This window comes from Procambarus clarkii, chromosome 79 (assembly GCF_040958095.1).
Source record: "Procambarus clarkii isolate CNS0578487 chromosome 79, FALCON_Pclarkii_2.0, whole genome shotgun sequence".
NCBI lineage: Eukaryota > Metazoa > Arthropoda > Malacostraca > Decapoda > Cambaridae > Procambarus > Procambarus clarkii.
In genome coordinates this window covers 11427952-11441768 of record NC_091228.1, presented here as the reverse complement: position 1 = coordinate 11441768, position 13817 = coordinate 11427952, and the positions used below count along the sequence as shown (strand labels likewise).

General features: G+C 59.2%; 1 protein-coding gene across 1 annotated transcript in view; it reads left to right on the top strand.

Moving 5' to 3' along the window:
* The window catches only part of LOC123751416 (alpha-2-macroglobulin-like), a 622101-nt gene that overhangs the window by 459878 nt on the left and 148406 nt on the right, over positions 1 to 13817 (top strand). Inside the window, 1 exon segment of the mRNA XM_069314540.1 lies at positions 11034 to 11191. Coding sequence (XP_069170641.1) covers positions 11034 to 11191 — 158 coding nt within the window.

The window sequence follows — 13817 nt, the reverse complement described above, 5'->3', positions numbered from 1 at the left end:
GTGCACAGTCCTGGGGGATCTGGTGCACAGTCCTGGGGGCTCTGGTGCACAGTCCTGGGGGCTCTGGTGCACAGTCCTGGGGGCCTCTGGTGCACAGTCCTGGGGGCTCTGGTGCACCGTCCTGGGGGCTCTGGTGCACCGTCCTGGGGGCTCTGATGAGGGGCTCTGGTACACTGTCCTGGGGGCTCTGGTGCACAGTCCTGGGGGCTCTGGTACACTGTCCTGGGGGCTCTGGTGCACCATCCTGGGGGCTCTGGTGAGGGGCTCTGGCGCACTGTCCTGGGGGCTCTGGTACACTGTCCTGGGGGCTCTGGTGCACAGTCCTGGGGGCTTTGGTACACCGTCCTGGGGCTCTGGTACACCGTCCAGGGGGCTCTGGTACACTGTCCTGGGGGCTCTGGTACACCGTCCTGGGGGCTCTGGTACACCGTCCTGGGGGCTCTGGTACACCGTCCCTGGGGGCTCTGGTACACCGTCCTGGGGGCTCTGGCTACACTGTCCTGGGGGCTCTGGTACACCGTCCTGGGGGCTCTGGTACACCGTCCAGGGGGCTCTGGTACACCGTCCTGGGGGCTCTGGTACACCGTCCAGGGGCCTCTGGTACACCGTCCTGGGGGCTCTGGTACACCGTCCCGGGGGCTCTGGTACACTGTCCTGGGGGCTCTGGTACACCGTCCTGGGGGCTCTGGTACACCGTCCTGGGGGCTCTGGTACACCGTCCCAGGGGGCTCTGGTACACCGTCCTGGGGGCTCTGGTACACTGTCCTGGGGGCTCTGGTTCACCGTCTGGGTGCTCTGTACACCGTCATGGGGGCTCTGGTACACTGTCCTGGGGGCTCTGGTACACCGTCCTGGGGGCTCTGGTACACCGTGCTGGGGGCTCTGGTACACTGTCCTGGGGGCTCTGGTACACCGTCCTGGGGGCTCTGGTACACTGTCCTGGGGGCTCTGGTACACCGTCCTGGGGGCTCTGGTACACCGTCCAGGGGGCTCTGGTACACCGTCCTGGGGGCTCTGGTACACCGTCCTGGGGGCTCTGGTACACTGTCCTGGGGGCTCTGGTACACCGTCCTGGGGGCTCTGGTACACCGTCCTGGGGGCTCTGGTACACTGTCCTGGGGGCTCTGGTACACCGTCCTGGGGGCTCTGGTACACCGTCCAGGGGGCTCTGGTACACCGTCCTGGGGGCTCTGGTACACTGTCTTGGGGGCTATGGTACACCGTCCTGGGGGCTCTGGTACACCGTCCAGGGGGCTCTGGTACACCGTCCTGGGGGCTCTGGTACACTGTCCTAGGGGCTCTGGTGCACAGTCCTGGGGGCTTTGGTACACCGTCCTGGGGGCTCTGGTTCACCGTCCTGGGTGCTCTGGTACACCGTCATGGGGGCTCTGGTACACTGTCCTGGGGGCTCTGGTACACCGTCCTGGGGGCTCTGGTACACCGTCCTGGGGGCTCTGGTACACTGTCCTGGGGGCTCTGGTACACCGTCCTGGGGGCTCTGGTACACTGTCCTGGGGGCTCTGGTACACCGTCCTGGGGGCTCTGGTACACCGTCCTGGGGGCTCTGGTACACCGTCCTGGGGGCTCTGGTACACCGTCCTGGGGGCTCTGGTACACTGTCCTGGGGGCTCTGGTGCACAGTCCTGGGGGCTTTGGTACACCGTCCTGGGGGCTCTGGTTCACCGTCCTGGGGGCTCTGGTACACCGTCATGGGGGCTCTGGTACACTGTCCTGGGGGCTCTGGTACACCGTCCTGGGGGCTCTGGTACACCGTCCTGGGGGCTCTGGTACAATGTCCTGGGGGCTCTGGTACACCGTCCTGGGGGCTCTGGTACACCGTCCAGGGGGCTCTGGTACACCGTCCTGGGGGCTCTGGTACACTGTCCTGGGGGCTCTGGTGCACAGTCCTGGGGGCTTTGGTACACCGTCCTGGGGGCTCTGGTTCACCGTCCTGGGGGCTCTGGTACACCGTCTTGGGGGCTCTGGTACACTGTCCTGGGGGCTCTGGTACACCGTCCTGGGGCTCTGGTTCACCGTCCTGGGGGCTCTGGTGCACCGTCCTTGGGGCTTTGGTGCACCGTCCTGGGGGCTCTGGTGCACCGTCCTGGGGGCTCTGGTACACCGTCCTGGGGGCTCTGGTACACTGTCCTGGGGGCTCTGGTACACCGTCCTGGGGGCTCTGGTACACCGTCCTGGGAGCTCTGGTACACCGTCCTGGGGGCTCTGGTACACCGTCCTGGGGGCTTTGGTGCACCGTCCTGGGGCTCTGGTGCACCGTCCTGGGGGCTCTGGTACACCGTCCTGGGGGCTCTGGTACACCGTCCTGGGGGCTCTGGTGAGGGGCTCTGGTGCACCGTCCAGGGGGCTCTGGTACACCGTCCTGGGGGCTCTGGTGCACCGTCCTGGGGGCTCTGGTACACCGTCTTGGGGGCTCTGGAGCACCGTCCTGGGGGCTCTGGTACATCGTCCTTGGGGCTCTGGTGCACCGTCCTGGGGGCTCAGGTACACCGTCCTGGGGGCTCTGGTGCACCGTCCTGGGAGCTCTGGTGAAGGGCTCTGGCGCACCGTCCTGGGGGCTCTGGTACACCGTCCTGGGGGCTCTGGCGCACCATCCTGGGGGCTCTGGTACACCGTCCTGGGGGCTCTGGCGCACCGTCCTGGGGTCTCTGGTGCACCGTCCTGGAGGTTCTGGTACACCGTCTTGGAGGCTCTGGTACACCGTCCTGAGGGCTCTAGTACACCGTCCTGGGGGCTCTGGTACACCGTCCTTGGGGCTCTGGTGCACCGTCCTGGGGGCTCTGGCGCACCGTCCTGGAGGCTCTGGTACACCGTCCTGGGGGCTCTGGTACACCGTCCTGGGGGCTCTGGTACACCGTCCTGGAGGCTCTGGTGCACAGTCCTGGGGGCTTTGGTACACAGTCCTGGGGGCTCTGGTACACCGTCCTGGAGGCTCTGGTGCACCGTCCTGGGGGCTCTGGTACACCGTCCTGGGGGCTCTGGTGCACCGTCCTGGAGGCTCTGGTACACCGTCCTGGGGGCTCTGGTACACCGTCCTGGGGGCTCTGGCACCTCCGTCCTGGGGGCTCTGGTACACCGTCCTGGGGGCTCTGGTACACCGTCCTGAGGGCTCTGGTACACCGTCCTGGAGGCTCTGGTGCACAGTCCTAGGGGCTCTGGTGCACCGTCCTGGGGGCTCTGGTACACCGTCCTGGGGGCTCTGGTGCACAGTCCTGGGGGCTCTGGTGCACCGTCCTGGGGGCTCTGGTACACTGTCCTGGGGGCTCTGGCGCACCGTCCTGGGGGCTCTGGCGCACAGTTCTGGAGGCTTTGGTGCACCGTCCTGGGGGCTCTGGTACACTGTCCTGGGGGCTCTGGTATCCCGTCCTGGGGGCTCTGGTACACCGTCCTTGGGGCTCTGGTACACCGTCTTGGGGGCTCTGGTACACCGTCCTGGGGGGCTCTGGTACACTGTCCTGGGGGCTCTGGCACACCGTCCTGGGGGCTCTGGTACACCGTCCTGGGGGCTCTGGTGCACAGTCCTGGGGGCTTTGGTACACCGTCCTGGGAGCTCTGGTTCACCGTCTTGGGGGCTCTGGTACACCGTCCTGGGGGCTCTGGTACACCGTCCTGGGGGCTCTGGTACACCGTCCTGGGGGCTCTGGTACACCGTCCTGGGGGCTCTGGTTCACCGTCCTGGGGGCTCTGGTGCACCGTCCTGGGGGCTTTGGTGCACCGTCCTGGGGGCTCTGGTGCACCGTCCTGAGGGCTCTGGTACACCGTCCTGGGGGCTCTGGTACACTGTCCTGGGGGCTCTGGTACACCGTCCTGGGGGCTCTGGTACACCGTCCTGGGGGCTCTGGTACACCGTCCTGGGGGCTCTGGTACACCGTCCTGGGGTCTTTGGTGCACCGTCCTGGGGGCTCTGGTGCACCGTCCTGGGGGCTCTGGTACACCGTCCTGGGGGCTCTGGTACACCGTCCTGGGGGCTCTGGTGAGGGGCTCTGGTGCACCGTCCTGGGGGCTCTGGTACACCGTCCTGGGGGCTTTGGTGAGGGGCTCTGGTGGACTGTCTTGGGTGCTCTGGTACACCGTCCTGGGGGCTCTGGTACACCGTCCTGGGGGCTCTGGTACACCGTCCTGGGGGCTCTGGTGCACCGTCCTGGGGGCTCTGGTACACCGTCCTGGGGGCTCTGGTGCACCGTCCTGGGGGCTCTGGTACACCGTCCTGGGGGCTCTGGTGCACAGTCCTGGGAGCTCTGGTGAGGGGCTCTGGCGCACCGTCCTGGGGGCTCTGGTACACCGTCCTGGGGGCTTTAGTGAGGGGCTCTGGTGGACTGTCTTGGGGGCTCTGGTACACCGTCCTGGGGGCTCTGGCGCACCGTCCTGGGGGCTCTGGTACACCGTCCTGGGGGCTCTGGCGCACCGTCCTGGGGGCTCTGGTACACCGTCCTGGAGGCTCTGGTGCACAGTCCTAGGGGCTCTGGTGCACCGTCCTGGGGGCTCCTATACACCGTCCTGGGGGCTCTGGTGCACAGTCCTGGGGGCTCTGGTGCACCGTCCTGGGGGCTCTGGTACACCGTCCTGGGGGCTCTGGCGCACCGTCTTGGGGGCTCTGGCGCACAGTTCTGGAGGCTTTGGTGCACCGTCCTGGAGGCTCTGGTACACCGTCCTGGGGGCTCTGGTACACAGTCCTGGGGGCTCTGGTACACCGTCCTGGGGGCTTTTGTACACCGTCCTGGGGGCTCTGGTACACCGTCCTGGGGGCTATGGTACACTGTCCTGGGGGCTCTGGTACCCCGTCCTGGGGGCTCTGGTACACCGTCCTTGGGGCTCTGGTACACCGTCTTGGGGGCTCTGGTGCACCGTCCTGGGGGGCTCTGGTACACTGTCCTGGGGGCTCTGGTACACCGTCCTGGGGGCTCTGGTACACCGTCCTGGGGGCTCTGGTGCACAGTCCTGGGGGCTTTGGTACACCGTCCTGGGGGCTCTGGTTCACCGTCTTGGGGGCTCTGGTACACCGTCCTGGGGGCTCTGGTACACTGTCCTGGGGGCTCTGGTACACCGTCCTGGGGGCTCTGGTACACCGTCCTGGGGGCTCTGGTGAGGGGCTCTGGTGCACCGTCCTGGGGGCTCTGGTACACCGTCCTGGGGGCTTTGGTGAGGGGCTCTGGTGGACTGTCTTGGGAGCTCTGGTACACCGTCCTGGGGGCTCTGGTACACCGTCCTGGGGGCTCTGGTACACCGTCCTGGGGGCTCTGGTGCACCGTCATGGGGGCTCTGGTACACCGTCCTGGGGGCTCTGGTGCACCGTCCTGGGGGCTCTGGTACACCGTCCTGGGGGCTCTGGTGCACAGTCCTGGGAGCTCTGGTGAGGGCTCTGGCGCACCGTCCTGGGTGCTCTGGTACACCGTCCTGGGGGCTTTGGTGAGGGGCTCTGGTGGACTGTCTTGGGGGCTCTAGTACACCGTCCTAGGGGCTCTGGCGCACCGTCCTGGGGGCTCTGGTACACCGTCTCGGGGGCTCTGGCGCACCGTCTTGGGGTCTCTGGTGTACCGTCCTGGAGGCTCTGGTACACCGTCCTGGAGGCTCTGGTACACTGTCCTGGGCGCTCTGGTACACCGTCCTGGGTGCTCTGGTGCACCGTCCTGGGGGCTCTGGCGCACCGTCCTGGGGGCTCTGGCGCACCGTCCTGGGGTCTCTGGTACACCGTCCTGGGGGCTCTGGTACACCGTCCTGGGGGCTCTGGTACACCGTCCTGGGGGCTCTGGTACACCGTCCTGGGGGCTCTGGGTCACCGTCCTGGAGGCTCTGGTACACCGTCCTGGGGGCTCTGGTACACCGTCCTGGGGGCTCTGGTACACCGTCCTGGGGGCTCTGGTTCACCGTCCTGGGGGCTCTGGTTCACCGTCCTGGGGGCTCTGGTACACCGTCCTGGGGGCTCTGGTACACCGTCCTGGGGGCTCTGGTACACCGTCCTGGGGGCTTTGGTGCACCGTCCTGGGGGCTCTGGTGCACCGTCCTGGGGGCTCTGGTACACCGTCCTGGGGGCTCTGGTACACCGTCCTGGGAGCTCTGGTGAGGGGCTCTGGTGCACCGTCCTGGGGGCTCTGGTACACCGTCCTGGGGGCTCTGGTGGACTGTCCTGGGGGCTCTGGTACACCGTCCTGTGGGCTCTGGCGCACCGTCCTGGGGGCTCTGGTACACCGTCTTGGGGGCTCTGGCGCACCGTCCTGGGGTCTCTGGTGCACCGTCCTGGAGGCTCTGGTACACCGTCTTGGAGGCTCTGGTACACCGTCCTGGTGGCTCTGGTACACCGTCCTGGGGGCTCTGGTGCACCGTCCTGGGGGCTCTGGCGCACCGTCCTGCGGGCTCTGGCGCACCGTCCTGGGGTCTTTGGTACACCGTCCTGGAGGCTTTGTTGCACCGTCCTGGGGGCTCTGGTACACCGTCTTGGGGGCTCCGGTACACCGTCCTGGGGGCTCTGGTACACCGTCCTGGGGGCTCTGGTACACCGTCCTGGGGGCTCTGGTTCACCGTCCTGGAGGCTCTGGTACACCGTCCTGGGGGCTCTGGTACACCGTCCTGGGGGCTCTGGTGCACCGTCCTGGGGGCTCTGGTGCACCGTCCTGGGGGCTCTGTTACACCGTCCTGGGGGCTCTGGTGCACCGTCCTGGGGGCTCTGGTACACCGTCCTGGAGGCTTTGGTGCACCGTCCTGGGGGCTCTGGTACACCGTCCTGGGGGCTCTGGTACACCGTCCTGGGGGCTCTGGTGCACCGTCCTGGGGGCTCTGGTACACCGTCCTGGGGGCTCTGGTACACCGTCCAGGGGACTCTGGTGCACCGTCCTGGGGGCTCTGGTGCACCGTCCTGGGTTCTCTGGTACACCGTCCTGGGGGCTCTGGTGAGGGGCTCTGGCGCACCGTCCTGGGGGCTCTGGTACACCGCCCTGGGGGCTCTGGTACACCGTCCAGAGGGCTCTGGTACACCGTCCTGGGGGCTCTGGTGCACCGTCCTGGGGGCTCTGGTACACCGTCCAGGGGGCTCTGGTACACCGTCCTGGGGGCTCTGTTGCACCGTCCTGGGGGCTCTGTTGCACCGTCCTGGGGGCTCTGGTGAGGGGCTCTGGTTCACCGTCCTGGGGGCTCTGGTACACCGTCCTGGGGGCTCTGGTGCACCGTCCTGGGGGTTCTGGTACACCGTCCTGGGGGCTCTGGTACACCGTCCTGGGGGCTCTGGCGCACCGTCCTGGGGGCTCTGGTACACCGTCCTGGGGGCTCTGGTGCACCGTCCTAGGGGCTCTGGTGCACCGTCCTGGGGGCTCTGGTGCACCGTCCTGGGGGCTCTGGTGCACCGTCCTGGGGGCTCTGGTACACCGTCCAGGGGACTCTGGTGCACCGTCCTGGGGGCTCTGGTGAGGGGCTCTGGCGCACCGTCCTGGGGGCTCTGGTACACCGCCCTGGGGGCTCTGGTACACCGTCCAGGGGGCTCTGGTGCACCGTCCTGGGGGCTCTGGTGCACCGCCCTGGGGGCTCTGGTACACCGTCCAGGGGGCTCTGGTGCACCGTCCTGGGGGCTCTGGTGGACCGTCCTGGGGGCTCTGGTGCACCGTCCTGGGGGCTCTGGTGCACAGTCCTGGGGGCTCTGGTACACCGTCCTGGGGCTCTGGTACACCGTCCTGGGGGCTCTGGCGCACCGTCCTGCGGGCTCTGGCGCACCGTCCTGGGGTCTTTGGTACACCGTCCTGGAGGCTTTGTTGCACCGTCCTGGGGGCTCTGGTACACCGTCTTGGGGGCTCCGGTACACCGTCCTGGGGGCTCTGGTACACCGTCCTGGGGGCTCTGGTACACCGTCCTGGGGGCTCTGGTTCACCGTCCTGGAGGCTCTGGTACACCGTCCTGGGGGCTCTGGTACACCGTCCTGGGGGCTCTGGTGCACCGTCCTGGGGGCTCTGGTACACCGTCCTGGGGGCTCTGGTGCACCGTCCTGGGGGCTCTGGTGCACCGTCCTGGGGGCTCTGTTACACCGTCCTGGGGGCTCTGGTGCACCGTCCTGGGGGCTCTGGTACACCGTCCTGGAGGCTTTGGTGCACCGTCCTGGGGGCTCTGGTACACCGTCCTGGGGGCTCTGGTACACCGTCCTGGGGGCTCTGGTGCACCGTCCTGGGGGCTCTGGTACACCGTCCTGGGGGCTCTGGTACACCGTCCAGGGGACTCTGGTGCACCGTCCTGGGGGCTCTGGTGCACCGTCCTGGGTTCTCTGGTACACCGTCCTGGGGGCTCTGGTGAGGGGCTCTGGCGCACCGTCCTGGGGGCTCTGGTACACCGCCCTGGGGGCTCTGGTACACCGTCCAGAGGGCTCTGGTACACCGTCCTGGGGGCTCTGGTGCACCGTCCTGGGGGCTCTGGTACACCGTCCAGGGGGCTCTGGTACACCGTCCTGGGGGCTCTGTTGCACCGTCCTGGGGGCTCTGTTGCACCGTCCTGGGGGCTCTGGTGAGGGGCTCTGGTTCACCGTCCTGGGGGCTCTGGTACACCGTCCTGGGGGCTCTGGTGCACCGTCCTGGGGGTTCTGGTACACCGTCCTGGGGGCTCTGGTACACCGTCCTGGGGGCTCTGGCGCACCGTCCTGGGGGCTCTGGTACACCGTCCTGGGGGCTCTGGTGCACCGTCCTAGGGGCTCTGGTGCACCGTCCTGGGGGCTCTGGTGCACCGTCCTGGGGGCTCTGGTGCACCGTCCTGGGGGCTCTGGTACACCGTCCAGGGGACTCTGGTGCACCGTCCTGGGGGCTCTGGTGAGGGGCTCTGGCGCACCGTCCTGGGGGCTCTGGTACACCGCCCTGGGGGCTCTGGTACACCGTCCAGGGGGCTCTGGTGCACCGTCCTGGGGGCTCTGGTGCACCGCCCTGGGGGCTCTGGTACACCGTCCAGGGGGCTCTGGTGCACCGTCCTGGGGGCTCTGGTGGACCGTCCTGGGGGCTCTGGTGCACCGTCCTGGGGGCTCTGGTGCACAGTCCTGGGGGCTCTGGTACACCGTCCTGGGGCTCTGGTACACCGTCCTGGGGGCTCTGGTGCACAGTCCTGGGGGCTCTGGTACACCGTCCTGGGGCTCTGGTACACCGTCCTGGAGGCTCTGGTACACCGCCCTGGGGGCTCTGGTGCACCGTCCTGGGGGATCTGGTACACTATCCTGGGGGCTCTGGTGCACCGCCCTAGGGGCTCTGGTGCACAGTCCTGGGGGCTCTGGTACACCGTCCTGGGGCTCTGGTACACCGTCCTGGAGGCTCTGGTACACCGTCCTGGGGGCTTTGGTACACCGTCCTGGGGGCTCTGGTACACCGCCCTGGGGGCCCTGGTGCACCGTCCAGGGGGCTCTGGTGCACCGTCCTGGGGGCTCTGGTGCACCGCCCTAGGGGCTCTGGTGCACAGTCCTGGGGGCTCTGGTACATCGCCCTGGGGGCTCTGGTACACCGTCCTGGGAGCTCTGGTACACCGTCCTGGGGGCCATGGTGCACCGTCCTGGGGGCTCTGGTACACCATCCTTGGGGGCTCTGGTACACCGCCCTGGGGGCTCTGGTACACCGTCCTGGGGGCTCTGGTACACCGCCCTGGGGGCTCTGGTACACCGTCCTGGGGGCTCTGGTCTATCGTCCTGGGGCGGGAGAGGGCTCCCTTCTGCTGCTGGCTGAACAACCTGTGGTTGTGGTGACTGTGTTTACCCTGGACAGAGACCTGCAGGAATAATATTGTCATCCACACTTCTGGGGACATAAACATACCATTCACTTGGAGGATGAACCAAGTAACTGCGGCTCTTGAAGGGTAACTTGCGTCTTTCCTGAAGAAACACGAGTAAACTAAGATGTTAGCTGAGGCGCAAGTGCAGAACAGCAGATATAGTGTACGTGGACTTCTCTAAATCTTTAGATAATGAACGACATGAAAGACTCTCTCCACGTAGGATAAATGGTAAAACATTTGATTGGATAAAAAAAATATACAAGGAAGGCAAGAGGTTGTCTCAGGTGGATATAAATATAGTTTAGAATGCCAAGTGTAGCACCGCAAGGTTCCATCCTGGGACCAACTCTTCTTGTAATATATAACACGATATAGAAGAGAACATTAGAAACCAAATAATCAAATTTACAGATGACATTAGAATCTATGATAAAGTGGGAAGCAAAAAAAGGTTAAGTTCTTGCAAGGCGATTTAATATTTAAAATCCAAGACGGTGCTTGTAGAGCATATCAATATACACTATAACTACCATATCAACAAGACGAACATGGTGGAGATTGATGAAGAGAAGCACCTAGGCCTTATGATCCACCAGTCACTGACAGTTGCTCAACAAGTAGACGCAGCGGTAAAAATGTCAACAAGACCTTGTGAATAGTCAAACGAAACGTTAATTTGAAGGACAAGAAAGTGGTTGTCCAACTGAACAAGTCGTTCCAGGAACGGTTGAGGGCCAGAGCAGGACTAACAACACTACACACCGGACATGACTGGCCGGATCTCAGTGGAACTTTTAAAATACTAAACAATTTGTATTATAATAATCCAGACCACATTATTGAAATGTGTAATATAACTCACAAAGTGCATCATCATGAGACCTAACAGTGTTCTCTGGAGGACACAAAACAAGAGATGATTTTCACCTTAGATAATAAGTCCATGATATCACCTACTTGTCGAAGCCGTAAATGCGGAGACATTAATTCAGTTGAAAAGAAACATAGGAATAATTCAGGGACCTTTGACAAGCCGCCTACTTCCTGGCCCCATCAAGACCACTAGAGTCTTTGGACCTCGGGTACATTAAGCACCAACTTATCGTGGTTTTAAGTTATTATGTCACATTTTGTTCACTAACAAACAACAAAAATATCTTGCTGTTGACTGATGATACTTAATAACTTGCTCCTCATCAATAGGAATTATTTATTACTGATTCTTGAATAATGATAAAAAAATATGTTTAATGTGTCAAAATATTTGATGTAGCTAATCCGACCATTTTTGTCAGGGATTGTACACGCTGTTCGTGAAGACGCCCCGGGGCCAACAGCAGAGTGTGACCTTCAAGGTGGAGGAGTTCGTGCTGCCTCGCTACGAGGTGGTGCTCAAGCCTCCCGCCTACATCCTGGGCACTGACGAAGCCTTCACCTTCACCGTGTGCGCCAAGTGAGCCCCACCACCCCCCCCACCACCCAACACCACCCACCCACTACTCTCACACTTGATAAACAACTCCATATGATTTAGGTTACATTTTGGGATCAAAGGTTTCCGAAAGTAGTCAATGTTATCTGAAGGTTAATGTGAAGAGTTTCAGAGCCCAGTAGTTGTGTAACTGCTAGAACATTAACGTAATTCACTGAACACTGAACTGTTTAAGTAAAACCACAAAAATGTTATTAAAGTGAGGCACGTATTTCCTGACTATTTTATATTGTGCTAATCATTAAAACATTCATATGAGGACGGCAGGTAACTCGCCTCAGATGTGAGTTATTCTCCAGAAGTTTGTAGCTCAGTCCTCATCTCTTCTTCCTCATCCCCTCTTCCTTATCTCCCCTTCCTCATCTCTTCCTTCACACGTCTCCTCTTCCTCATCTCTTCTTCCTCATCTCCTTTTGATCATCTCTTCTTCCTCATCCCTTCTTCCTTATCTCCTCTTCCTCATCTCCCTTTCCTTCACACACGCATTACTCAAATTCGGCTTTAAAATCTTCTAAATTGATTGTATATAATAACTTATAAATGTCTAGGGTCAAGGAGGTACAGGGCTCTACCTACTCTAGGGTCACTGAAGTACTGGGCTCTACCTACTCTAGGGTCAAGGAGGTATAGGGCTGTACCTACTCCAGGGTCACTGAAGTGCTGGGCTCTACCTACTCTAGGGTCAAGGAGGTATAGGGCTCTTCCTACTCTAGGGTCACGGGGGAATTGGGCTCTTCCTACTCTAGGGTCACGGGGGAATTGGGCTCTTCCTAATCTAGGGTCACGTGGGTATAGTGCTCTTCCTACTCTAACGCCCTGGGTGTAGAGCACATCACCGACTGCAGAGTATACATTGCAGGGTATATATTGCAGGGGTATATATTGCAGGAGAATATATTGCAGGGTATATATTGAAAGGTATATATTGCAGGGTATATATATATTGTAGGGTATATATTACAGCAGTATATATTGCAAGGTATATATTGCAGGATATATATTGTAGGGTATATGTTGCAGGGGTATATATTGCAGGGCATATATTGCAGGGTATATATTGAAGGGTATATATTGCAGGGGTATATATTGCAGGGTATATATTGCAGGGAATATATTGAAGGGTATATATTGCAGGGTACATATTGAAAGGTATATATTGCAGGGTATATATTGCAGGGTATATATATTGTAGGGTATATATTGCAGGGGTATATATTGCAGGGTATATATTGCAGGGCATATATTGAAGGGTATGTATTGCAGGGTATATATTGCAAGGTATATATATTGCAGGGGTATATATTGCAGGGTATATATTGCAGGGTATATATTGAAGGGTATATATTGAAGGGTATATATTGCAGGGTATATATTGAAGGGTATATATTACAGGGTATATATTGAAGGGTATATATTGCAGGGTATATATTGCAGGGTATATATTGAAGGGTATATATTGCAGGGTATATATTGCAGGGTATATATATACTGCAGGGTATATATATACTGCAGGGTATATATTGAAGGGTATATATTGAAGGGTATATATTGCAAGGTGTATATTGTAGGGTATATATATATATATATATATATATATATATATATATATATATATATATATATATATATATATATATATATATATATATATATATATATATATTAGTATATTTTGGTAGCAGTCTTTCCTGTAGACATATATTATTAAATATGACCGAAAAAGTAAGATTAATAATTCTAACACGAATTTTCTCAATCTTTCGTACATTTCTTTTCACTGTTGGAGGTAAATCAAAAATCAATTCTCCAAAATTCATTTTTATTTTTAGTCTGACGCGACACGAGCGCGTTTCGTAAAACTTATTACATTTTCAAAGACTTTAGTTCACAAATACACAACTGAATAGAACTTACGCGTCTCCGATTTTATATCTACATTTGAGTGAGGTGGAAGGGGTGATGTGGCATTATTAATAGGGTATTAATTTCATCAACACAAGACAGAACAAGAAGTGGTATTAATAGGGTATTAATTTCATCAACACAAGACAGAACACGAAACAATGGATATTGAATAGAAGTGTTTGTAGAAAGCCTATTGGTCCATATTTCTTGATGCTTCTATATTGGAGCGGAGTCTTGAGGTGGGTAGAATATAGTTGTGCAATAATTGGCTGTTGATTGCTGGTGTTGACTTCTTGATGTGTAGTGCCTCGCAAACGTCAAGCCGCCTGCTATCGCTGTATCTATCGATGATTTCTGTGTTGTTTACTAGGATTTCTCTGGCGATGGTTTGGTTGTGGGAAGAGATTAAGGAACATATAATCTCTTCCCACAACCAAACCATCGCCAGAGAAATCCTAGTAAACAACACAGAAATGATCGATAGATACAGCGATAGCAGGCGGCTTGACGTTTGCGAGGCACTACACATCAAGAAGTCAACACCAGCAATCAACAGCCAATTATTGCACAACTATATTCTACCCACCTCAAGACTCCGCTCCAATATAGAAGCATCAAGAAATATGGACCAATAGGCTTTCTACAAACACTTCTATTCAATATCCATTGTTTCGTGTTCTGT